Source organism: Trachurus trachurus, assembly GCF_905171665.1.
Source record: "Trachurus trachurus genome assembly, chromosome: 8".
Lineage (NCBI taxonomy): Eukaryota > Metazoa > Chordata > Actinopteri > Carangiformes > Carangidae > Trachurus > Trachurus trachurus.
This window is the reverse complement of record NC_139905.1, coordinates 29256866-29283507: the sequence shown is the minus strand read 5'-3', so window position 1 is coordinate 29283507 and position 26642 is coordinate 29256866. Positions and strand designations below refer to the sequence as shown.

The window sequence follows — 26642 nt, the reverse complement described above, 5'->3', positions numbered from 1 at the left end:
ACAGCTGTTGTTTTTTTGTTTCTTGTCTTGTCTCCATGTGGCATGTTTGGAAAACACGTGATTGATGGCAAAAAAAAAATTACAATAAATTAAAGCTCAATTTTGAATGGGATCCACAGTCACAGCTTTTTACACACCATCAGGTTTTGCGGTTGGGTATTAGGATTTATGACCACATTGATGAGCCTCACATGTAGAAATGAAAAGGAAATAATTAACAATTGTGCCACTTTTACTGCACAAAGCGTCTAACATATTCCGGTTCCAGTCTGCAGCTGGAGAGAAAACTGAACTCCACGTTACACTTCATATACTGAGAGAGTGTCTATAACTAGAATGAAGCAGGACCAAGGCACACACAGTCAGTGGGCTGCTCAGCGCTCACCGGTACACAACCACTGGAAATGGAAGATGTTGAATAAACATGGGTTTTCTCAGATGAAACGTATCTTTGGAATATATGTATAATAAACGTAACTGAGGAAATGAATATCACACAAACTGGTTCTCAACTAAGCACTTAGAAACGTATCGTGTGGGCCAGAACACACGATAAAACACCAGTCCAACCACTGCTGGTGCTCACGGCTAGCCTGGAGGCCGGCTGATCTCAATACACTGCAGGTTACGCACCAACTACCTCACGTCCAATAACCCCCCCGCTGTCCCTTTAAAGGGATAGTTCAACATTTTGGCAAATTGGCTCATTGCCATAATCCCTATAGTCATAACAGTAGGTTCCTTACCTTTAATTGTCGGTGCAAGCTGTTTTTAGAACGGCGGAGCAGAGCCACGAGCTGCTCAGAGCTACACTACAGAGGCTAATGGGATTTCTTGGTTTCCCTCATAAAACTCATCAAATACACAATCCAACAACTCCAAAACGCTCTGGTGGACAAGTTGTGACCTGCATATTCACCACGCTATGAGATAATAACAGAACGTTATGAGACAGAGTTGTTTTAGAGGCAAATTCATGCAAAACCGCTGATGCGCGTTGCCTTCAGGGACAGTTTTTCGGCAAGCAGTCTCTGTATTTACCTCTAAAACAACTCAGTCTCGTAACGTTTGATGAGTTTGATGATGGAAGTTTGATGATGGAAACCAAGAAATCCCACTAGCCTCCGTAGCGTAGCTCTGAGCAGCTCACGTCTCTGCTCCGCCATTCTAAAAACAGCTTGCACTAACAAAGAAAGGTAACGAACCTTCTGCTATGACTATAGCGATTATGGCAATGGGCCAATTTTCCAAAATGTTGAACTATCCCTTTAAGTAAACAGGGCCCAGCGGTCTCTCCAGTCTGATGATGTCTGGTCTCCACGACTGGGACGGGGGATTGGAGGAGTGTATGAGCAGCTGGTGTTTTTGTAGCAGTGAGAGAGACGACCACACGGAGCCTCACCTGCAGCCTCACACACTGTCTCACATCTGAGACTAACACAGCGGTCTAGACTAGTTCAGATCCTGAAATCTGGTTACTGATCTGCAGCATGTACACATGGGATTTCCTACACTGGCTAAAATAATCTCTTCAATCAGGTCTCTGTTAGTTTGGCACTTCCACTTGGACTACAAGCCTCTCCAAGCACTAAACACTAAAGCTCAGTTCTCAGTGTCCTCCAAAACCCTCCAATCACAGAGTTCACCATCTTCTATGAGTTACATCATCTGCAGTTTACTCGGTTCTAATGATAAAAGGCCTTTTTTTGTTTTTTGTTTTTATAAAAAGCAACTTAAACCAAAACCTGCACATTGTGACACCACTCGGTTCTCACAGGGTCAAACGGTCACACAGTCTGAACGGAGGGCAGCACTGCACACAGCAGCATGGGGAACTGGTTTGATTGCTGTTAAAGGGATAGTTCACCCAAAATTTAAATTTCACTCATTATCTACTCACCCTCATGTCGACTAAGGGCTGGGAGAAGTTTCAGAGTTATCCGTGGCTTCTCTGAGTTACAGGGGGTCTCGGTGTAGCAGTGCATGTCCATATAACGGTTGCAAATGGATACCAACTGTCTTCGTAACAAAAAGACACACCAAAAAACATCCAAATACCTCCATGCTGCTCGTATGTAATGTCCGTCTTGTATTGAAGCCCCGAAATGCGAAATTGTCCCGAAAAAAATTAAATAAGTCTATATTTCAAGCTTGTTTTGTAGCGGAAGCTTCTCTTCCCAGTTTGTCCAAATTTGACGAACCTTCCGCTTCCGCTACAAACAAGCTTAAAATAAAGACTTATTTAATTTTTTTCGGGACAATTTCGCATTTCGGGGCTTCAATACAAGACGGACATTACATACGAGCAGCATGGAGGTATTTGGATGTTTTTTGGTGTGTCTTTTTGTTACGAAGACAGTTGGTATCCATTTGCAACCGTTATATGGACATGCACTGCTACACCGAGACCCCCTGTAACTCAGATAAGCCAAATTTCAATTTTGGGTGAACTATCCCTTTAAATTAATTCAACATTTCACTTTGAACCCATGTGACCTCATCAGGAAATGCTAATAAGCAAGCACCCGCTGTGGTGAAGTATGTGGACACCCCCAAACACTGCACCTGTGTGAGTATGAACCTGCTGCAGCAGCCTCAGGGTCCAGCGGTCTCTCCAGTCTGATGATGTCTGGTCTCCACGACTGGGACGGGAGGGACGGGGGGGACAGGGGGGATTAAAGTCCTTCTTGTCTAATTGGAGGAGTTGTATGAACAGCTGGTGTTTGTGCAGCAGAGGCCACCGGAGCCTCATGTAGTCACAGAAACTGTATGGGAGGTGGAAGTGTAACTGCGTGTGATGGGGGTCTGGGTCGTCCACATACTTCTGACACCACTGATGCTGGTGTTGTTGTTGTTGTTGTTGTGCTGGCTGCTCCCCTTCCCCTTCCCCTTCCCCCGCCCTGCCCCCCACTACATGTCACCATCCTTCCACAAAAACACATACCAGCTCACATTCAAAAATATATTCATATTTGATGCACTTCCTGTGTAAGACTCAAGACAAAAAATGATCCACTAGTTGGTCCCATAATGAAAAAAGAAGAAAAAAAAAAATCATTTCTCCACCTCATGTTTGATGTGGTAAAAAAAAAACAAAAAAAAAACTCTCGCTCTGATTGGACGATGGAGAGATCAGAGGTGGCTCTCTGATTCACATTTGTCAGCAGTCCCGTTCTCCAGCGGCCAGGGGGTCAGGCCCAGGTCGCTGAAGTCCATGTTGCTCTCGTTGAGCCGTCGTACGCGGTAGGTCTCGTAGTGGATGTTGTGTGTCACGTCTTTCAGGTCCTGCAGGTGAGACCTGTGCAGAAACACACACACATAGACAAACACTCACTACTGCATACTCATAATACTCTGAATCTGAGTTGGTGTATAAAGTTGGTTATTACTTGTACTTGTACTGTAATGGATCAACACTTAAGACAAAGCAGCAGATTAAAGGGATGGTTCAACATTTTAGCAAATTGGCCCATTGCCATAATCCCTATAGTTATAGCAGTAGGTTTGTTACCTTTAATTGTCGGTGTAAGCTATTTTTAGAACGGAGGAGCAGAGCCGCGAGCTGCTCAGAGCTACACTACAGAGGCTAATGGAATTTTTTGGTTTCCCTCATAAAACTCATCAAATACACAATCCAACAACTCCAAAACGCTTTGGTGGACAAGTTGTGAGCTGCACATTCACCACGCTATGAGATAATAACAGAACGTTACCAGACAGAGTTGTTTTAGAGGCAAATTCATGCAAAACCGCTGATGCGCGTTGCGTTCAGGGACAGTTTTTCAGCAAGCAGACTCTGTATTTACCTCGAAAACGGCTCCATTTCGTAACGTTCCGTTATTATCTCATAGCGTGGTGAATGTGCAGCTCACAACTTGTCCACAAAAGCGTTTTGGAGTTTGGGGATTTTGTATTTGATGAGTTTGAAGAGGGAAACCAAGAAATTCCTTTAGCCTCCGTAGCGTAGCTCCGCTCCTCCGTTCTAAAAATAGCTTACACCGACAATTAAGGTAACGAACTGCTATGACTATAGCGATTATGGTAATGGGCCAATTTGCCAAAATGTTGAACTATCCCTTTAAGCAAGAGTAGGCTTTGATTGTGATGCAAGCTATTTTTAGAATAGAATAGAATAAGAGCCATAAAAGGAGCTAAATTTCGGAGGATATTGAGATGGATGACATGCATAGCAGCATGCAATACAAACGCCATGACGGCCTGTTATTGCGACAACAACTGCACTGTTGCGAAGTCACGTTGCTGCTTTGACATTTTATTTACATTTGCTTCGCACATGGATGTGACAGCAGCGGATGTTACGACGTGCACAGCTTTGACGTCATATTGGAGCCTTAATGTCAGTAAATTTGAGTAAAATACAGACTCTTTAAAGGAAACCTTTGCAGGTGTTTGGAGCTAATTAGAGTGTGACATCATTAGGTTACAATAGTGACTGAATTTGGGGTTTTCATTAAATGTAAGACCTAATCATTACAATTAAAACATATAAAGACTTTTTCAGTCTCTGTGTAATGAATACTGTAGAGTACACTGTTGCCCATATAGTTGGAATGAAATATTTGTTTTACCTCTTCTCATGAAATGATCGTTGATAGAGGAACACAAATAGGAATGTGTCTGAAAACAAAATTACTCCAACTTTATGGGCAACAGTATATATGGGTTTCACTATTTGAACTGAATTCCTGAAATAAATGAACTTTTCCATGATAATTGTCATATTAACATCATATTTCTAGGAAGTTAATTCAGACCCCCCGACAATGTATTTGTTCTTAAAGCAGTGTTAGTAGCGTTTTCTTTTTTATTTCAGTGTTTTTAGTTGTTTTGTGATATCATCCAATGATCACACTTGGCATGTCTGAGTGTTTGCTGTGTGTTCTTTCTATCCCACTCACCTGATGAGCAGGTCTCTCAGGTTGGCAAACTCACAGTGTGCCACGTTTTCAACTGTGGAGAGAGGAACAGATTGATTACTCATGACAGTGATAATATGGACATATGGAGCATTCACAGTCTGCTCTGTGTGTTGTGTTAAACATCAGAGTTATTTCCTCTTCTCATCGACTGACTGGTTTTTTTGAGTCATCTGATAAAAATATGGTAGGTACATCAAAGCACTTTGTAAAACCTGGTTTTAGAAGACACTGAATAAAGTTGTGATTAAGGCGAGACACTACAGGCAAAAACACAGTTTTTTCATGCACTATTCAATTTTGAGATTTTGGGGCTAGTATTCTTTCAGAAAAATCAAAAGAAATGGTAAAAAATCCACATTAAAGTTTTATTTTACTTCATTTTGTCTCTTTCGTCAGTAGATTTCTCCTAAATTTACAAACAGTTAACATGCTGTTGTCTGACCCATGTCATGTCAGGTATCAGTGTAAAGCTCTCTCTCTCCTCAACAATGATGTAGGCTCCAGAAATTGTCATTTTCTCCATATCCGCAACCAATCGTAAAAGTATGATTTACAATAACAATCTATGGAATTTTACAGTACAAGTCTTTAAGTTATTAGTAGTCTAAAAGTTTTCTCAAAAAGAGTTTTTCCTCAGACTCTGAGCTAGCTCCACTTCAGCAGCACTAACAGACACCAAACCTTCCAGTTTCATTCCTGTCTATATTCTGAAGGTTTTTACAGAAAGGATTGTTGATATATCATTCACAGCCTGATTTACACAACATTTTATTCCTAAAAGCAGGGCGAAATTAGATTTTTTAGGGCTGGTGACAGTATTTTCTCATTTACAGAGTGATAAAAAGAGATATCCAAAATCCCCTCTGTAAAAACTTCTGACTCTAATATGTCAACAAAATAAAACAAGAATTTTGAAACTAGCTTTATCCATTGTTCAGATTTTGGTTCTGGAAATGTATGCAAATTAGCACATATTTCATTAGATATTGCCTCATTTACATATTTAAACATTAAATTTGACAAAACTTGTAATACAATAAATATTTGTCTCAATGTAAGTGAAGTTTCATGGTGATGTGTTGGTTAAAATTTTTACCCTGTTCACCTGTAGTGTCTCCCCTTAAAATGTTACTATTTGACCGATTCTACATATCACACAGAGGCAGTTAGAAATAAAGACCTGTCCCCGTCTGTCACTGTTGAGATGAAAACAACAGCTGGAAACTGTGGTGGATTCAATTCACTGTAAAGGCCAAATTATTTTCAAAGATGCAGATACAGTACAGAGACACAGAGGTGGATCTCAGCTTCTTGAGAGTCCAGACTGTAACGTAGCTGTACAGTAACAGGTGAATGGTGATACCAGGTGTGTGTAGTGTTACACTGCTCTCTTACCTTCAATGATTCCCCACTTTGTTTTACGGCCCAGCACCTTGTTTCCGTTCACCTGGTGCTCCTTGTCGGTCCCCACCACAGCGAAGGGAATGCTCTCCTGTTACACAGTGAGTGTGTGTTAGTCAGGTTGATCTAAAAACAGACATCTACACAGTCTCCAGTTCTGCACTGTTAAAAAACAACTGCTTATAACAAATAACCTACCTTTTCAGCCTGGCTTTTAACTGAATTTGACTATTTTTATCATTATAAAACTATTTATTATCTTAATTGCAGTATCTCTCTATCCCCTTGATCTATCTATACATTATACATATTTATCTATTTTACTTTACCTATTTTATTTGATTTTTATTCTATAGTAATTCATTCATTCTTATTTTATTTTATCCCATTACACTTGTTTATTTTATTTCATTTTATCTTCTCTCTAGTGTTTTCCCCATTGCAAAAGATGTGGCTGGAGTTACAACATGAGCACCATACGTGCTGGACAGTAATGAAGCAAATTTACTTAAGTATTGTACTAAAGTACATTGTTTGAGTATCTTGCTCTAACATCAGCTGATGAATTTTCTTTTTTTTTTGCTAAATTCTGATACCAAAGAAACCAAACAGTTTCTGCTGATTCATGTATGGTTTGTCTGAGCCGTGTTGCCATAGCTGTACTACATCATGCTCATACCTGCTTGAGCAAATACAGAGAAAACAAAACTTAATGTTGGTGGTTCAGGTACGATAGCAGTGTCGTTTGACCATTGGCTTCGGCAGGGAGAGAATTTGTCACAGATACACTTTTTTCTTTTCATTTCTTTTGTCATATGTTGGGCGCTAACAGATGCAGGAAGTGAAACAAACAAAAGGATGTTCAGCAGCTGCAGCAGCAGAAATAGGAATATTATGCACAGCTGCAGCCACACACCAACTGAAATGACTGCTTAAGACATGGTTTCACATTTTCTGTGCTCAGCAGTTATTTTTGGTTGTTAACCCTTAGAACTCAGGCGGCACGGATCCGTGCCGGTAGCGCACCCTTGATAAATTGCCATGGGAAAAGCACACAACTCATTATATTGACATCATGGGGGTGTGTGTTTATAGGTAACATCTTCAGGCTTTACAAAATGCATTTTTTTGTCTTTTTATGTGATGTTGAGTCAAAGTTATGATTATTTTTATATCGCACAATTTTTTTAAAAACCGGAAGTAGCGATACTCGCCCGAACTCGCAAAGTAGATCGTTTTTATTTTATTTTTGTTCATAAAAACAATGGTTTGAGCCAAGTGAACTTTGAACTGTGACGTATTTGACGTTATTGTTATTGACGACGTGATTTCGACCCGCGAAAATACGAAACAATCGCAAGAGGACCCGCGGAAAATCATTAGAGGAAAAGAGAGCGGCAAATGGGGAAAACGAAAAAAACGACAGGATTGAACGGTATGAATGGATTTGAACCATGGATCAACATCGGACTATGAATATACATCAGGCGTGTGTGTACTAATTTGGGCTGGAAGAAGATGAGAATGAGCAGAAAGAGAGTTGCCATCTGCGGGCGAGGAGTCGTCCTCCGACCGGAGACGCTGACGTGACGACGGCGGAGGAGACGAGCAGCCACGGCAGCCACCCGCTGCCTCTCATCTAACGTAAGTTTGTTTTTGTTTTGAACCTCGTATGGTCTAGGAATTTGATCATAGAAAGCCATGGATGTAAATATGTTTTTCCTCGTGTCAATACAATTATATAGAGCCAGTGGCCAGTTTAGGGCCAGCTTATGGCCAGCTGTGGGCGCATTGAGCCCCCAGCTGGAAAATGTGAAGGAGGGACAGAGCAACACACACAGAACCCGTGTGTGTGTGTGTGTGTGTGTGTGTGTGTGTGTGTGTGTGTGTGTGTGTGTGTGTGTGTGCGCGCGCACGTGTGCTTGTGCTTGTAATGTTTATCTCTGCAGTAAATTGCAAACTAAAACATGATTTGGAGCCTAAATTAATCATATTCTTGAATGCATATTGTGATATTTATCTCTGTGGTGAAATGAAAATGATGGTGATATTTTTCACACAGTAAATTGATAACAAAATGTGGGTGTCTAAAGTTCTTCATGTTCTTGATTGTACTATGCATGTTGTACAGTAATACTAATTCATAAAATTATGTTTATGTAACTGCAGTGCTGCAACTGGGACCAAGACATGATGCATTTAGAGCTTGCAGCCATCAGGAACCAATGGAGACTGGCCCACAAGGACATCGTGGAACTGGTGAAACAACTATGTGGAGTTGAAAAAGACAGGTATTCCTGTAAAAAGATAAAGCAGCCATGCTCCAGCTGCATGTGCTGCAGAGTTCAACAGCTCCAACAGGGCCATAGTGGGACACAGGTCCATAGTGGGACACAGTAGTGTACACAAAAAGTGATGTGTAACACCACTCCCTGGAAGCGTCAGTCTTGTGACGCTCGCCTCTCTCTATTGCTAGACAGACAGGAACTGTTTTGCTGAGTGGCATGCATAGGCTGGCATGAAGTTGTGTCTTGATATTGTTTGTAATACAGTTCTGCATGTTTCCTGTTGTCAGAATAAGTATTTTCAAGCCCTTAAGAATGTTTGATCTCTGTGTTTATGTTTGTGAGAGCACTTTAAATGAAAAAAAGTCATTCGGATTTCAAATATTTCAGATTTTCTGTCTCAGGTTTGTGTATACAGTTGGTTTAAAATATAACATTTTAATTTAATAACATTTGAATGTGACACCCCCTTTGTCTGTCCTGAACAGGAGCTTTTAATTTTATTTCAGTGGCAAGCATGGGCAGATTTTTGAGAGACTTTGGTAGAATGGCATGCCTTGACATAAAATTCCGCCTGGAAATTGAATGAGTTATTTATGTTTTTTATGGTTTTTAGACAGTGTTATAATATATTTGTTCAAGTTTTTATTGTCAGTATATTTTTTTTTACAATTTCAAGCTTTCAAAAATGTTTGATCTCTGTTTTTGTGTATGTGATAGAATGTTAAATTAAAAAAAATCAAATCGATTTTAAAAATTTTGAGTACTTTTTCCTTAGGTGTGTTTATATAATTGGTGAAAATGAAAAAATAATTATATCATCAGATTGCATAGGTTGTACTGAAAAAAATGATATAAGACACTCTGTCCTGCACATTCTTATAGCCCCTGTGTATACGTTTTAACATAGTAATGTAAAAAAGCACATAGAATGCTCTGAGTTCTAAGGGTTAAACTTATTTTTGAGCTAACGTACAGATTGTTTTTCAAATATACATGATGTAGCAGAATCCGCATCAGTGTATTCTTAATTACACTGAGGATGATGAAAAATCAAAGTAGTTTCAATACTTAAGTTTTTTTTTTTTTTTTAACAAATTCTTTAGTGGTTTCACATACAGTAAGTTGACTTAGCTACTTTGACTTGTGTTGGAATATTTGACAAGGAATATATCTGCACTTTCACTCAAGAAGTTGTGTATTTTGTCCAATAATAATAATAATATATATATATAATACTATGTTATGTAATATATGACATATAGTATATAATATAATAATATAATATATAATACACTGAAACAGGACAAGACAAGTAGTGATAAACAGTGTGACCATACAGCAGCCTTTACTGACAATAGAAGGGAGAGCAGCGTGCAGACATTACCCTGATCCTCTCGTTGAGGATGTGCTCCTCTGGATCCTCGTCGTACTCTTTCTGGGGGTAAACGTGAATCCCGTTGGCTGCCAAGTCTTGTCTTATCTGACAAAAGGTCAAAGGTTAAACACAGGTCAGACAAGTTCAGGGCAGGTTCACACTGGAGGCTATGGAGGAGCCTAGTTTCAACACAGCGCTCTGACAGTTTGGCACAGAGATACAGTATGTTTGAATCTTGGTGTAAAAACTGGAGCAGCAATGAAAGGAATATAATACGGCATTCATTTAGAGCCAATGGCCGTGTTTAAAGTGACATAAAAAATAATAAGGCAACAGGACACATGTGGTAGCCTTTAAACTCTTCATAGCAAACAGTAGTGTTTCATGTTTTACTCTTAGCAGTGTTGCACTGATGCAGCCATGAAAATGGTTACATTTTTATTTCTATGAAACAAACACAATATGCATCTCTGAGTGATTCAACCTTCACTTTTTTGTGCTGCTGCATCTACATGAACCAAAATGTCACAATAAAAACTGTGCGTCTGTCACTTTACCTGTGTTATGAGGCTGAAAAAATGCACAAAAAATGCACACAGTGTTAGGTGGTGTGTGTGTGTGTCCCTCACCCTCTCCTTGAACTCCTGTCTCTCCTCGATGGTGAGTGTGTCGGCTTTTGCGATGACTGGCACGATGCTCACGATCTTCCCCAGCCTCTTCATGAACTCCACATCGATGGGGCGTAACCTGGAAACAGACGGGTGAGAGGATGGAGGTGAATGTGTGAAAAGGACTCTAGAGAACAACAGAGGGTGAAGGGAGCCAGCACCGACCTGTGTCCTGTGGCAGGCAGGAAGTAGATGCAGCAGTGGACTCTGCTGTCCGGTATCCTCCTCTTACGGTTCACGTGCAGCTCCTCCCTCAGGTACTTCTCATACTGCTCATTGACGTACTTCACTATGGGCTCCCAGCTGAGGAGAGGGGAGGGGAGGAGGAGGGGAGGGGAGGGGAGGAGAGGAGAGGAGAGGAGAGGAGAGGAGAGGAGAGGAGAGGAGAGGAGAGGAGAGGAGAGGAGAGGAGAGGAGAGGAGAGGAGAGGGGAGTGGAGGGGAGCAGAGGAGAGGAGAGGAGAGGGGAGGAGAAGAGAGGAGAGGAGAGGAGAGGAGAGGAGAGGAGAGAAGAGAAGAGGAGAGGGGAGGAGAAGAGAAGAGAGTAGAGTGGAGGAGATTAGAGTAGAGTGGAGGGGAGTAGAGGGGAGGGGAGCAGAGGAGAGGGGAGGAGAGGGGAGGAGAGGGGAGGAGAAGAGAGGAGAGGAGAGGAGAGGAGAGGAGAGGAGAGGAGAGGAGAGGAGAGGAGAGGAGAGGAGAGGAGAGGAGAGGAGAGGAGAGGAGAGGAGAAGAGAAGAGAGAAGAGAGTAGAGTGGAGGAGATTAGAGTAGAGTGGAGGGGAGTAGAGGGGAGGGGAGCAGAGGAGAGGGGAGGAGAGGGGAGGAGAGGAGAGGAGAGGAGAGGAGAGGAGAGGAGAGGAGAGGAGAGGAGAGGAGAGGAGAGGAGAGGGGAGGGGAGGAGAAGAGAGAGGAGGAGAGGAGAGGAGAGGAGAGGAGAGGGGAGGAGAAGAGAGAGGAGGAGAGGAGAGGAGAGGAGAGGGGAGGAGAGGAGTTTACTATTTGTTGTCAAGAAAAAAACCAACTGGAATGTAATATATGTGATACAGTGTGAACTCTGATGTGAACTCATGTCCTGGAGGTTTATCACCAGTTAGGAACACAGTTCACAGAGGAGGAGAGGTTAGGGGGAATGTGATCTTGTGTCAGTATTGAGCAGCTGAGCATGGGAATATAGTACAGTATACTACTTCTCCTAATAATTAAAAAGAGACATGAACTGTCTCTGGGTCCTCTTTGTTTCCACTGATACCGTGTAAATGTGAATAAAAACATGCAAAAGACCCAGAAAATGTTTTGTTTTCAGCAGGAGCACCATCTCCTGCTGCTGCTCACACCTTCTTGTCTCCAACAACCCTCCTGACACTTACCAGTTTTCGTTGTTGATCTGGTCTCCAAATCCTGGAGTGTCGATGACTGTCAGCTTCATTTTCACTCCCTTCTCTTCAATCACTACACAGAGAGGTAGAGAGGGAGAGAGGGTGGTTACACACAGTCCAGAAAATCCTCACGCTGAGGTGTCAAATGTGCAGCCAGGGAGCATCAGAGGAATACATCTCTACTCAATCACATCCTGGTTTCAGCTTTGAAAGCTTCTGAAAGCTAATGCTTCAGACTTTACACCTGTCATCCCTGTGAACTGTGCAGCAGAATGCAGTTGTCTTTTCAATTTTCACATTTGTTTATTGTGGCTTATTGTGGTGTAAATTTGCATTTTTGCTGCAATCCACCATGTTTACATCATGTGTGTTGTAGTGATGCTCATTCATTTGCACATTAACTGAGAGGAGAATAAAAGCCCACACATAATAAATCACAATACCTTATAAAACTGTGTTATGTGATAGATAAAAAATGATAGCACTGGCCTGCCCACAGTGGATCAAATGTTGACCAACTTGAGTTTATAGTTTGATTCTATTCTTACATTTAAACACCAAGTTCATCATACACCATGCAAAGTTCATTTTGGAATAAGCCTAGGTGTTTTCTGTTTCAATAATCTGCAACAATATCATGTTTGACTACGGTAAATCACACTTAGAGTATCATCATAACACGTAACCAGCACTCAATACAGTGTACATTAACCTGTGTGACAGCGCCATGTTAGTTAACAGTATTAGGCACTTCTAGGGTTGCAAAGGGGCGGAAAATTTCCAGAAACTTTCCATGGGAAGTTAAGTTGGGGAATTTTGGAAATATTCCAAATTGGAAACTTTTCATGGGAATTAAGTGGAAATTGGGGGTAATTTAAACAAACTGTATCATATTCAAACATAAATGTTAATATTTTGTTTTAGATTTATTTGTGAGTAGAACTTTATCAAGTTTTAATTATTGTATGAACAATCAATTCTTCTACTGAACAACAAAAACATGAATGTTGAGTAAAATATTACCCCCTCCCTTACAATATATTTTCCCCAACTATATTTAAGTTCCCTGTTAAGGGCCAACCTTCAATTTTGTAAATGTTGTATTTATTCCTGTTTATTCCCATATATTCCCCTTAATTCCCATGGAAAGTTTCCAACTTTGAAAATTCCTGGAGTTTTGCAAACCTAGGCACTTCATTGTTTATTTGCCTTCACAAAGACAAATAATTCTGCAACTGGATGCTGTTGCTTAGCAGCACTCACTTGGTACCTTTCCTACACATCATACAAAACCGTTTCTCCACAAGTCAACTATGAACTGATCAGTGTGGTAATACACACACTCTTGTGTTTTCCACCTGTGTGTGCGCACACTGGGTTCAGGGGTTGAGACTGGGGTACAGACGATGGTCGGGACTGGACAGAGAGGAGTGTGTTGGTGACACAGTGCAGGTCTCACATGCGTAGCCAAGTGTGTGTGTGTGTGTGTGAGGAAAGTAAAAGACTGTCATTTGAGACCACGGCCATTGTTGAGTAAGCCTGCAGGAATCCCCTCTGGGCGGAAGCATGACAGCAAACATCTGGAACCTGCTTATTAAGCTTTTCACTAACCTGCAATAAAGAGCCTCTATCAGTCAGCCACAGTCAGCCAGTCAACACACACACACACACACACAGCCAGAGGACAAGACCTAACTAGAGGAACACACACCTGACTGCTGAGGCCTGTTAGAGTGGATCTAATGTAAATGACAACAGGAAGTAACAGGACCACAGCGTCTGGTCCTGCTGCTCTGATGAGGTCATCGTGTCAGTTATATTGTTAGCAGTCCCACATCTGTCACATGAAGGCCAGACAGATTCAAATATCTTACTAAATTTGGTTTTGGATTAATGAATGATTTTCAGTGGATGTTGTTATGGAAATGTTTGTAATTTGGTGTCTGACGTCTATTCTATGTGATTTGTCTTGTTTTCATCATGAAAATGTTTTTAAATTTACATTTTGGATCAGATAACTGATATCTATTATACTGTATGAGATATGTCATGTTTAGGTTCAGGCAATGATGAAAGGAGTTGGTTAAGTTTAGTAAAAAGACCAGGTAGAGGCTAGACAGGCCAGATAGATAGAGAGAGTCACCTGTTGAGTAACGCACATTTCCTTACATTGAAAGCCTTGTCGGAATGCTGGGACGATGGCATGTCGGAATGGCGGTATGTCGGAGTGGTGGGATGTCAGAATGACAACATGTAACCAGAATGTAAAATTAGCTGTAAAACTTCCTCCAACAACCCTATGGACAAATTCAAAGAAGTGTCTCAGACTAACCGTCTGGAGGAAGAGCCACTCCATGTTTACCTTTGTATCTGACTCTCTGATATCTGCTTAAACCACATTTATACACATTCACAATCCTGGAAGTGTCATGTAGTCAGGCTCTGAGCTTTCTGTTGCCCGTGGAGACCTGGCTCTGCTCCTCTGAATCAATTGCATCACTGGGTGTTGAGCACTTTTCAGGCCACAAGAGTGCAGACCACACACACATCAAACTCCCTACAACATGGAGCTGCTGCAAAATCAACATGTGTCTTCAGTTTCTGTGATAACTGTGCTGATGTGTGTGTTGTTTGAAGACAGTGGCAGTAGGGACAGGGTATAGGAAATATGGTCCTATCTGTCCTTCCTGACTTACAGCCTTGAACAATGGCTGGAGCTCTTAGAGAACATATGATAATATACGTTTCATGTCTGAAGTAAAAGAACAACACAATAATGTGGTGAGGCCAATATATGTATTTGTTACTATCTCATAACCTTCTGATCCTGCTTTTTTAATGTGACATTATTTTGACATTTTCAAACTATACTTACTCTTCCTGTCCGTTCCCTTTTCTACTGTTTTAAAACCATCTGAATCTGGTTTTGCTTTAAACAAAATAATGACAAAAGAAATGGTCAAAAACCAAAAAAAAACCTGAATATTTTGACTGATTTTTCTTTTCATTTCAATTCAATTCTAACTCGAACTCTTATTCTAACAAAAACTGTTTAGATTTTACAGATAAAAGGTTTTTTTTTCCTTTTCATTCATAAATTAGAAATGAATTACAGATTATCCCATGATACACATGATATAGAATCTCTCCCTCACACACACACACACTCACACACTTTGTAATAGGCTTTCCAGTTGCTGGAGGGTCAAGGTTGTCTAACTGCTCTTAGTTCCCCAGGATTTATTGGCAGAGAGGAGTTCGCATGTTGCAGACGTCTTAACTCCAGATATGAACCTTCAGGGCTGTTTCCACCTGAAGGAGACTTTTTTTTTTTTTTTTACAGAAGGAGCTCAGTCGCTGGAGGACATTAAGACCAGACTGGGTCAGAGGTGCGAGTCTTTACCAACCAACAAACGACCACATCCTGTGTGAAACACAGCAGAGTGACCTGGCTGATGGTGTTTGATCTGTGATGAAGAGCTTAATGTCAGCTCGGCTTCTCACAGGATTTAAAGAGAGAAACAGATCCAGATCCAGTTTCACTCTGACACTCCGGTCTGTGGAGGCGAGCCTCACTTCCTCCTCACACCACCTGGACTTCATGGACTCACTCTCTCATAGACCTGAAGCAGATCTGTCCATACAGACCAGGTTTTTTGGTGTGTTTGTCACAAGAATAGGTTAACCCTCTATGGAACGCATTATGATGCCATTGGGGGGAAAATGTTTGGAGTGTTTTTATGTCTCAAAATAGACTAAATAAACATAATCTAAAGTATCTTTTTAGAAATTATTATTTTTTGGAGGTTTTGGGGATTTGTTGCAACATTGTACCATAACGGTGCATAAGTGAAAGTGAAAGTGTACCATTGTGAAACAACCCATTGAAATGAATGACTCAAAGAGTCTAAGTGTATTTCATTGAAGAATAATTAATTATAATTGCATTTTACAGTAAATTCTATCTTATACTGTACTAGAAATACCAGTTAGTGTATCATCAGAACACATAACCAGCACTCAACACAGTGTACATTAACCTTAATTCTCACTCAAATCTTCCTCATCATCATCATCATCATCATCATCATCATCATCATCATCATCATCATCATCATCATCATCATCATAATAACCTGATGTTTACATTACTGCAACCAAAATCAAATTTATTGTAAGGATCACAACAGAATTATGATGAATGATATGTTTTTGAACATTATATTTACATGCTGCAATGTTGATTCCATAATGGTTCACTGTCGCCTCAAGGCAACATTGCAATTTTCTATAATGGTACATCGTTGCCTTCGGGCAACAGGTACAGTTTTATTTAATAAGCAAATAAATTGCATGGAACTTTTAAAAGTAAAAATGTATTAATCTATTAGTGTAAATATATTTTTTCCAGACAAAAAAGGGCCAGGAAGTTATGTTTTCAGACTGTTTTAGTGGAGCAAAATGGCAAACCTGTTTCCTTTGAAAAAGTCTGCAAAAAAGGGTTTCAGTATGGCTTCCTGAAAGTCATGTGGTAAATTAAAGCATTTTTATTGGTTCTTTATGGTCTTCTCTCTTTTTTAAAGTAGCTATTACAGCATTATATGGGATGCATTGTAGTTTGTGGTCTGTACCGGCTATGACTAAATCCTGATAACTGTGATGTCATCTGACAAAATCAAAAAAGAGATTCAGGCTTCAGCCTTTATTTCAGCCATAATGAGACTGAGAGATGGAAAGAGCACATGCAGCAAAGGGCCACAGGCCGGACTTGAACTCAGACCACCAGGACAAAACCTCAACCTCAACCTTGTAGGTCAGATGGTCAAAGCCACACACACATTTCCTTTTATGTCTCTCATGAACACTTCAGTGCAGACAGAAAGAGCTGGGAATTGAACCGCTCATGATGACACCGCCCACACACACACACACACACACACACACATGACAAGCTCATCAAAGCAGGCTCCATTATCCTCCTAATAGTATCAGTTTGTGTTAACCCCTCACAAAACGACCATCAAGCAGATCCCTCCGTCACTCCCACTAATCCTCCGGGGAGTTTAAATAACACAGAGGATGATGGGAAGAAACCTGAGGCCTGAGATCCTGATAACCTGTATTGTGAAGCTGGCTATCAACTGGTTCAGTTAACCCTTGGGTTTCCTTACAGTTCGTAACATTATGAGAAGCAACAGTGATACAGGGTTCCCATTCATGCTTTGGAGAAGTGTTCTTTTCGACAATGGTACCTTATTTTGTAAATGTAATCAGCTTGTTTCTATGTTTATTCCTCTCTCTCATTCTCTCTCCCAGAAATCTGATTTAAAAATGTGCAGTCTATGGCTCTGATTTATGAAATAATCTCTTAAATGCTTAGAAATTTAAAAAATTATCATAAAACAGCACAAACGTTTTTTTTTTTTTGGAAACAAAATCCTTAGAAGGGTCTGAAAAAGTCAAATAGAGCTCACCTCAAGGACATTTGACTTTTTTTCCCCCATTTTCCATGTGTTTTCCATGACAGGAAAATTGGTGAACCAATGGGAACCCTGTGGTTTCAGTTACAGCTGGATCAAGGTGATCCATCCCAGTGACAGGTGAACGGCTGCCGTAGTGACTGAGGCTGAACCTGAATTACCTCAACAACCTTAAATCCTGCTTCATGGTACAGACTGGCTCGTCTGCCTCTGAATCCTGACCATATTTAGTGTTGGCTGTGGAGCTGTCAGCTCAGTCCACACCAGACCACAGGTTTTCATGTTTCTGTGTTTTACAGTTTAAATGCGACAAGAATTTAAACAGTCGAAGACCTAAGACAGAAAAAAAGAGAGAGAGAGCGTGTGTGTGGGTGTGTGTGTTCTGTCTGTGAAAACCTCAGGCCAAAAATATGAAAACTCATTTATCTTCTGAAGTTCCTCCACATGTACGCACGCACACACACAGCTGTGTGACAGTTCTGATGTGTGACTCTCATAAATTGAGGTCTCCTCATCCTGACTAACAGTGACAGTGTGTCTGTCTACACTAAATCTAATGTAAGGCACTTTAAAAACTATGTCAACTCTGTGTAGCTTCAGTCTGAAAACGCTGGCTGAGCCCACCCTGCGATGTTACCTGAGTAAAACATGTGTCCTGCTAAAGTTAAAGGAGACATATTCTGCCCATTTTCCACAAATTAAAACAGTAATGCCACATGTCTGTGGCATGCTTCGGTCAAAATACCCCAAGGATCAAACATCACAGCTCTTTTCATCCTCTCAAAACAGCCCTGTTCAGAACGGCTGCTTTCAGTGCCTGTCCCTTTAAATGCAAATGAACCACTGCTTGGATTATGCAGATTTGAAAACTAATGACATCATTGGATGACAACTGAGGGAACAGCTCATAAAACCACATGGATTTCAACCCAATGAGCCTGAAAATTACAGATTTTTTTGTCAATTATCACATTTTGGGGGCCAGAAGGCAAGACAAACACCTAGATATATGTTGAAGAGCCTTCAATAAGTGATATTTCCATAATATGTCCCCTTTAAAGTTCTGATGTATCGTTAAAAACAAACAACCAAATTGTGGGAAATAAAGAGACCCATTTCGAAGGCTTCTTCAAATGCAGCTGACAGTGTGTCCTTCATTGCCCGACCTATCCCAAGATTCATTGCAGGACAGTAATGTCAGGGGCACCGCCAGCGAGCCCCAGGATTACACTGTTAAACCTAATTATTGGGTTTCAGCTCAGTTCAACAGCCAACGCTACAACTGTTCAAGCCACAGGCGTTAAAATGTCAAGCTTTTGCAAAAATAAAAAGTTATGTGTTGTCAGGGTTGCTAGGCGACTTGAGATGTAACAGTAAGGGTAACGCAGCAAAGCAAAAATCCTCCATAAACTAGACCGTCTCATTTCGGTTCAGCCCTTGCAGCCTGTGACAGCTGTGCACTGATGCAACAAATCCACGTGAGTTCTTGTGTAAAAATACTGATCCTCCAGCTCAATGGTTCACTCAATGGTTATAGGAATGACCTTTGACCTTAGACCACCAAATTCGGATCAGTTCATCTTTTGGTCCATGTGAAACTTGACAGACGAGACAGACGGACGAGCAACCTGAAAACAGTATTCCTCCGGCTATGACTGTCAGACGGACACTAATGAACTGTCAACCATTCCTTCTTGATTTATGTACTGGTCTAAATAAGATACAGCTGGAGACACGGAGGTAAAGGCCACCTCAGTGAATTCTGCTTATGTCCTACAGAAGACAACTGGAAATCTGGAAACACTTTCCACGATCAAAGTATTCACCAGTACAGTGGAAACGGCTTATAGTGATCACAGATATAGTAATCAACCGCTTATATGGATCAAAAGGCTTGGGACAGAATCATTTCTATACAAATGCTGTTTAAATAATTTGTTTATAGTAGTGCTGTCAATCGATTAAAATATTTAATCGCGATTAATCTCATGAATGTCAGTTTCTGTCACGTGAGTTAAATGACTGCTGTGTGGAAAACCAGGCTGCAGACGGGTGAGTTTGGAGCTGACGAGAGAGGATCGACGACCGTTTCGTTACATTTTTCTCATTACGTGGTCGTGAGAAAATAAAGTAAAGTGAAGTGAAAGTGAAAAACTATACAAATGACATTTAGATGATGTTGAAGTGAAATAATAAAAAATCAGTTATAGTAATCAACCACTTATAGTGATCACATTGACTCTGGACCCACGTGATCACTATAAGTGGTTTCCACTGTATTTAGGTGAAGGGGAAAAGATTAGAATAGTAGCCATGGTGTTGTAGCCTATGTTGTGTTTTGTGACAGCGGAAGGCTGTGAGTTTGTGTTACTTCTGTGATGAGCTTGTCTTGTTGTCACAAAACGAAAATTAAAAAGAAAGTAAAAAAAGAAAAGAAAAAAAAGAATAGTAGCCATGGTCAGAAGCTCTGTGGCACAAACTACATTATTCAGAAAAAAAGCAGATGAGCAGGTTTCGAAACTAACACAACCTTCTTCTGGAAGATGAACCAGGATTCCTGTTCATAAGACAGGAAGTGAAAGGAAAAGTGACAAGAAAGGAGGAAGTGAGATGACATCTCTGTTCTATTAGGACCGTGTGTGTGTGTGTGTGTGTGTGTGTGTGTGTGTGGACTTACTGTGGCTGACTGAATGCAGTTTGACCGTTTTGCAGATCTTCTCCTCGTAGCTGGGTGTGCAGGACTTGCGGCTGACTTTGGACTTGAACAGAGTGTTGACCAGTGTGGACTTCCCCAAACCGCTCTGACCTGCAGACACAGAGCAGCACTGTTAACCACTGTCAGAGTGTGTACAAAGAGTTAGGGTTAATAAAGCAGTGTTACACCAGTGTTATTCTGCCTGCATCTGTGGGTTTTTGATTTGGTTTTATTTTAAAGGCTTACATCAAGCTCACACTCACATGGCTGATGAGTTAGAAGAGAGGGAACTTCCCCCATCTCTACAGTTTAAAGGGACATTGTGTAACTTCTCCTGTTATCTATTCACGGAAATCGATTATTTTGTTCAAAAGTATGTTTTTCATTAATCAGTAATCACCCCCATCAACAAACTGAAGTGTTACGGTAAGCTCTGAATTTGCCATTCATGTCATATGAAGGAAATGAATGAATGAAATGCTGCATTCATGTGCAGTCAGGCAGACGGCCGTCGGTAACAAACCAGATGTCATTTTAGTCACAGAAGTCCAGAGAAAGCCGGTAAAACGTGGGTCAGGTAAACAATACGACATCACCATGACAACATATTGTCATGTGTATTGTTTTGCCTCGTGCTGACGGACCACTTGTTTACATAGAGGCTTGTTTATGCCGTTACGTGCAGCGGCTGTCGTCCGTCTGCCGTCTGCCCAATTTCACGTGAATGCAGCACCGAGTTGCTTGCGATATACAACCGCAACACTAGATGGGAGGAATTCCGACACAATGTACCTTTAACTTTCAATTAAAATTCAGTGTCTAACTTTGGTAATCATCAACACCAAGACGGTTTCCACCTTAGCTGCAGCGAACCACTGACAGTCTCATAAGCACGGATTCAGACAGAGAGGGTTTCTTACATCATAAACCGAAGGACCCAATCCTGGCAAATTGTGGGGGCAGAGGGCGGGGCTAAATAAACCTGGAACCTTGTCAGTGCAGAGAGGAGCTATAGCATTAGCACAACCACTAGCGCTGTGCCAGCTGCTGCCAGTTACAAGCTAACAAACAACATAAACAACATGACTCTCTGCTCTTTCAGCATGGAGAAAGAAGATGGTGGGCGGGGCTTAGGGTCTGATGCAGTCCAAGATAGGCTACTTTCTCCCTTAAAGGGATACTTCACCCAAAATCAATAATGGGCTCCACTACTTCCTGAATTTAAGGCAGCTCCTTTATTTCCTGTTTTACATTATTGGACGAACTGATTAATCCAGGTGTGTCTGACCATTGTGACTACTCAGACACACCTGGATTAATCAGTTTGTCCAATAATGTAAGACAGGAAACAAAGGAGCAGCCTTAAGTTCAGGAAGTAGTGGAGCTGTGCATAGAGCCCATTCACCAATTTTCTACTCACCGTCATGCCAAGGAAGGGTTTGGAGAACTTTCGGAGTCATCAAAACGCTTTTGGAGTTCCAGGGGGGGTCCGGCTGGCAATGGATTTTCATATAATAGAGGCGGATAGAGTTCACTTTTGAATCGTCCAAAACACACACTATAAAACATCCAAATACCTCCATATAGCTAGTCTGTACTGACCCAAGTGTTCTGAAACCGCCACATGAAAAGTTGTTCGGAAAAAAATTATTTGATTTCTGTTTTAGCCTTGTTGTAGTAGTAGGACGAGCAGTACGGAGGTATTTGGATGTTTCATAGTGTGTGTTTTGGACGATTCAAAAGTGAGCTCTATCACCGCCATCATATGAAAATCCGCTGCCAGACGGACCCCCCCTGGAATTCCAAAAGCGCTTTGATGACTCCGAAAGTTCTCCAAACCCAATCATAGAACCTTCAGTGCTGAATATCATTAATTCATCATTGGCTGCTGGTGTTGTTGTCACTGTCAGCAGTTTCAAAGCAGCTGTGGTTAAATCTTTACTGAACAAATCTCTTCTTGATCCAGGATTCCACACTAACTATCTGCCAGTCTCTAACCTTCTATTTTTCTCTTAAGTAGCGGAGTTGTGAGTCATGAGCTTTCATCCCACCTATCTTCTAACAATCTTTTTGAAGTGTTCCCGTCTGCCTTCAGGGCCTGTCACTGTACTGAGACAGTCCTCACTACTGTAGTAAATGATCTTCTGCTTTCAACTGATTCAGACTCCTCCTCTGTGTTCCTTTTTTACTGTACAGGTCTGAGACCAGTGATCACTGTATTTTTCTAGACAAATTGGGGACAAAATTGGTGTCTCTGGCCTGGCTCAGCTGGATTAAGTCCTACCGGCCTGACAGAACACAGTTCACTATATCATCAGAGAGATTTCTACCACTTTTTCCTCATTACTGTTGCGCACTTGGGATCTGTTGGGTCTATTATGGAGAGAAGGTCTACACCAGACCTATTCAAATGGTGACCCGGGGGCCACATGCGGCCAAAGTGCAGCCTCCAAGTGGCCTGACCCAGGGTTCCATCAGAAATGCAGAAAAAACTGAACCATGAGCTTTCAGAAGTTCCCGCAGTATACTGTGAATTTTTCTTCTCGATGCACTTAGAGGTTTTTCGAGGTGACCAAAATGTTTATTTGAATTCATAATGAGGGAAGCAAGTTATTGCTTATACTGGGCACTTTTTTTAGTTTTGTTTGGTGTCTGGGTTTAGATATGATTAAGATGTTTATTTTTTATTTCAAAGGTGGAGTGAGGTATTGCCACTACCGCTGCTTCTATTCAGTTAAAGCTTTTTTCATTGCTTTTATGCACCTTTTGATGTGCCTGTGTCAATTTGTGACCATTTTTTTAAAGGGAAAAAATGAATAAACACCTCAGACTTGTTTTTCAATATATATTAATTTGTGTTTAAATCCACAACCCACTGAAAATGTCTGGCCCAGATAAATTTCTTAGTTTGAAAGCAGCTGTCAGGTGTTGAACAGGTGTGTGTTGTCCCTTCTTTCATGGTTGATGGTTAAAGAAGGACTTATACTGTAGATGACATGAGCACAAACACCGACTGAAACTCACTGGCCTCATTTGAATAAGTTATCAAGTATTATAGAGAATTAGAATTGTTGATTTAAAAATACGGATTAGTGCTAAACTTCCTGTTTTCAACAAGTGTGACAGGAAAGAGCAGACAGCTCTCTAAAACCACTTCCTCCTCACACACTCATACTTCCTCTTCTAATATGATAACATCTCAACACACACACACACACACACTCACACACACATACACACACACACACACACACACACACAAACAAACAGACAGACAGACAGAGCATTTGGTGGTGAAAAGTTAAAAGTGAAAACCCAGAGAGCCGTCAGGAAACATCCAAGTGACCTGATGGTCATCGTGTCAGCTCTGCCATTGGCCGGACCCAAAAGCTTGCCACGGTGGAGAGCTCTGCCGATTGGCTCAGAGGAGGCTGACCTCACTGAAAGAGCTCTCCGATTGGTCAAAAACACAGCAGGGTAGCTGGTTGGAATCAGTGAAAGAACATTTTGGCAATGTTGGCTGACACACACACACACACACACAAAGGAAAGATGCTTGGGAAGCAGTGAGTTGGTGTGTATGTGTGTGTGACCTGGCATAGTGGCAGGTGAATGAAGTGAGAAGCTGCACTGTGAAGATTTTCAGTTTAATTGCTCCTGTTTTGCGGTAGTTGTGTCTGTCCCCGCATCGCCACGGCAGCGATGAATGGAGCGGTTTGAAGGTCCGCTGCTTAGGCTGTTTACATCCCTCAAAGCTGCATTTTTTTTCAGACAGCGTCAGATGGCGACTCAAACATGCACAGAGGAGTCTGTATACTTCAAGCAAGTCAACTTGGTCTCGCGCAAGACTTTAAATTAGATCTAGTTTTACAAACATGTCGGCTTGCTTGAAGTAAATAAACTTCTCGGTGCATGTTTGAGTCGCCATCTGACGCTGTCTGTGGGAAAAAAATGCGGCTTTGAGGGATGTAAACAGCCTAAGCAGCGGAACTTCAAACCACTCCCATTCATCGCTGCCGTGGCGATGCGCAAAACAGGAGCGAAAATCTTCAGATTCCTTCTTTTAGACCTAAAATGTTAGGAAAATACACCCCCGAGTTGAATTTGCCCGGAATTGTCCTTTAATACCTGCTGAATAGGTCTTGTTTAGACAGAATGTCCTTGGTCCTGTGTCCTTCTGTGTGTGTGTAACTATGGCTTGTGGTGTAAAACACTCTGAACAGTCAATACAACTAGTCAAGCTCGATACACCAATCAGACATAACATTATGAGCACTGACAGGTGAAGTGAATAACACCAAAATTACACTTCATTGTGGCACCTGTTAGTGGCACCTGTTAGTGGGTGGGATATATTAGGCAGCGTTTTTATCTATTTTTATTCTACGAACAAAATTTTGTTCTGTGCATTCAGCTGTGTATGTGAATGTATTTCAAGTTAAAGGGATATTTCAACATTTTAGCTAATTCACCTATTGCCATAATAATAATCATCATAGTAATAAATAATAGTCTTAGGAGTAGGTTCATTTCCTTTAATTGTCGGTGCAAGCTGTTTTTAGATCGGCAGGGCAGAGACGTGAGCTCTGCAAGGTACACGGTATTTCCATGTTTCCCTCATCAAACTCATCACATACACAATCCAACAACTCCAAAACACTAGTGGACAAGTTGTGACCTGCACATTCACCACACTATGGAATAATAATGGAATGTTATGAGGCAAATATGTAACCGGAACTACATTCCAGACACGGCTGCTCGGCAGAGTGACTTCAAAAGTCACTCTGCCGAGGCGAAAGTAGTTCCGAGTATTTGCTTCATGTGTCGTAATGTTACATAATTATACATTATAAATTTCATAGCGTGGTGAATGTGCAGGTCACAACTTGTCCACCAGAGCGTTTTTGGAGTTGTTGTGTATTTAGCTTGATGAGGGAAACGTAGAAATACCATGAGCCTCTGTAGCGTAGCTCTGAGCAGCTCAACGTGTGATTCTTACATTACACAACATGGTGAAAGTCAACTTGCACAAACTTGAAACGTGCCTGTTTGGTAAAACATCACACTCATCACCTTAAACTTCATCTGTGTTTGTGTTGAAGTGGCTGAGACTCACCGACCACCATGATGTTGAACTCGAAGCCGGCCTTCATGGTCTTGCGTCTCATCTGGTCCAGGACCGCCTCGATGCCCACGTAGCCGAACAGGTCTGTGCCCCGGATGTAGCTCATCTTCTGACCCGGGCCGGACTGGCTCAGCTCCAGCTTCACCTCCGCCTCCAGCTCCAGCTCCATCTCCATCTCTTTCTTCATATCTCCCTCCTCCATCCCTTTCTCCACGTCTGTGCGCACCTCCACGCGGTTCTCCTCTTTCTCTATCGTGGATGCCTGGGTGTTCACGCCGGCTGGTTGACCCTCGCTCTTCACCTCGTCCTCTTGCTCATGTCCCATAATGCCTCTCTCCTTCTCCTTTCCCTCCTCCATTGGGTTGAGCGGCTCTGTCTCCAGCTCTCCAGCGGTTTCTGTGGGAACAGACGGACATGATGGGTCTTTCTGGAGCTTTGTGCCCTCACACCTCTACAAACATGCAAACATTTCTATTTACAATCATACGAATGAATGATCTTTGATTTATTCAGCAGAGCCAGACTAGCTGTGATTCAATACGTTTTTGTTTCATATGTCCATGTATATGTATGTATGTATGTTTGTATGTATGTATGTATGTATGTATGTATGTATGTATGTATGTATGTATGAATGTATGTATAATATACATACGGTACCCATATATACATATGTATGTATGTATGTATATGTATTAATGTATGTATGTATGAATTTATGTATAATATACATACATAGTATATACTGTATGTATGTATGTATGTATTTAACAGGTTAGATGTAGACTGGATCCAGTTCCATGTTTCTGTATGAAGAGTTACTGGATCAGAGATCAAACATGTGCAAGTCATGTGTGCGTGTACGAATCAAACACACACACACATGCTGATCTACAGGTGACATAAGGCTATATATGGTTCTCCAAGACTGACACAGGCAGTGCACACACACACACACACACACACACACACACACACACACACACACACACACACACACACACACACACACACACACACACACACACACACACACACACACACACACACACACACACACACACACACACACACACACACACACACACAGCTGGGCTATATCTAACAGTGGTCTATCCCTTCTCTTTTCTGTGTGTGTGTGTAGTCTGGTCGGTGCTGTAAGAGGATTGGGTGACACTGACAATCCCCATGAGAACACAAAGCTGTGTTTGTGTGTGTGTGTGTGTGTGTGTGTGTGTGTGTGTGTGTGTGTGTGTGTGTGGACGTACAAAACCTCAGAAATACAATTATGAG

General features: G+C 41.4%; 1 protein-coding gene across 1 annotated transcript in view; it reads right to left on the bottom strand.

The window, feature by feature from the left end:
* Positions 1–2517: 2517 nt before the first annotated feature.
* Positions 2518–26642, bottom strand: part of septin12 (septin 12) — a 43383-nt gene continuing 19258 nt past the window's right edge. The window contains exons 2-10 of the mRNA XM_083978091.1: positions 25341–25745; positions 20204–20332; positions 12038–12119; positions 10838–10975; positions 10634–10751; positions 10014–10109; positions 6336–6432; positions 4920–4971; positions 2518–3298 (exon numbers count right to left, since the gene is read on the bottom strand). Coding sequence (XP_083834217.1) covers positions 3133–3298; positions 4920–4971; positions 6336–6432; positions 10014–10109; positions 10634–10751; positions 10838–10975; positions 12038–12119; positions 20204–20332; positions 25341–25707 — 1245 coding nt within the window. The 5' untranslated portion in view covers positions 25708–25745 and the 3' untranslated portion in view covers positions 2518–3132. The remainder of the gene's footprint in view (positions 3299–4919; positions 4972–6335; positions 6433–10013; positions 10110–10633; positions 10752–10837; positions 10976–12037; positions 12120–20203; positions 20333–25340; positions 25746–26642) is intronic.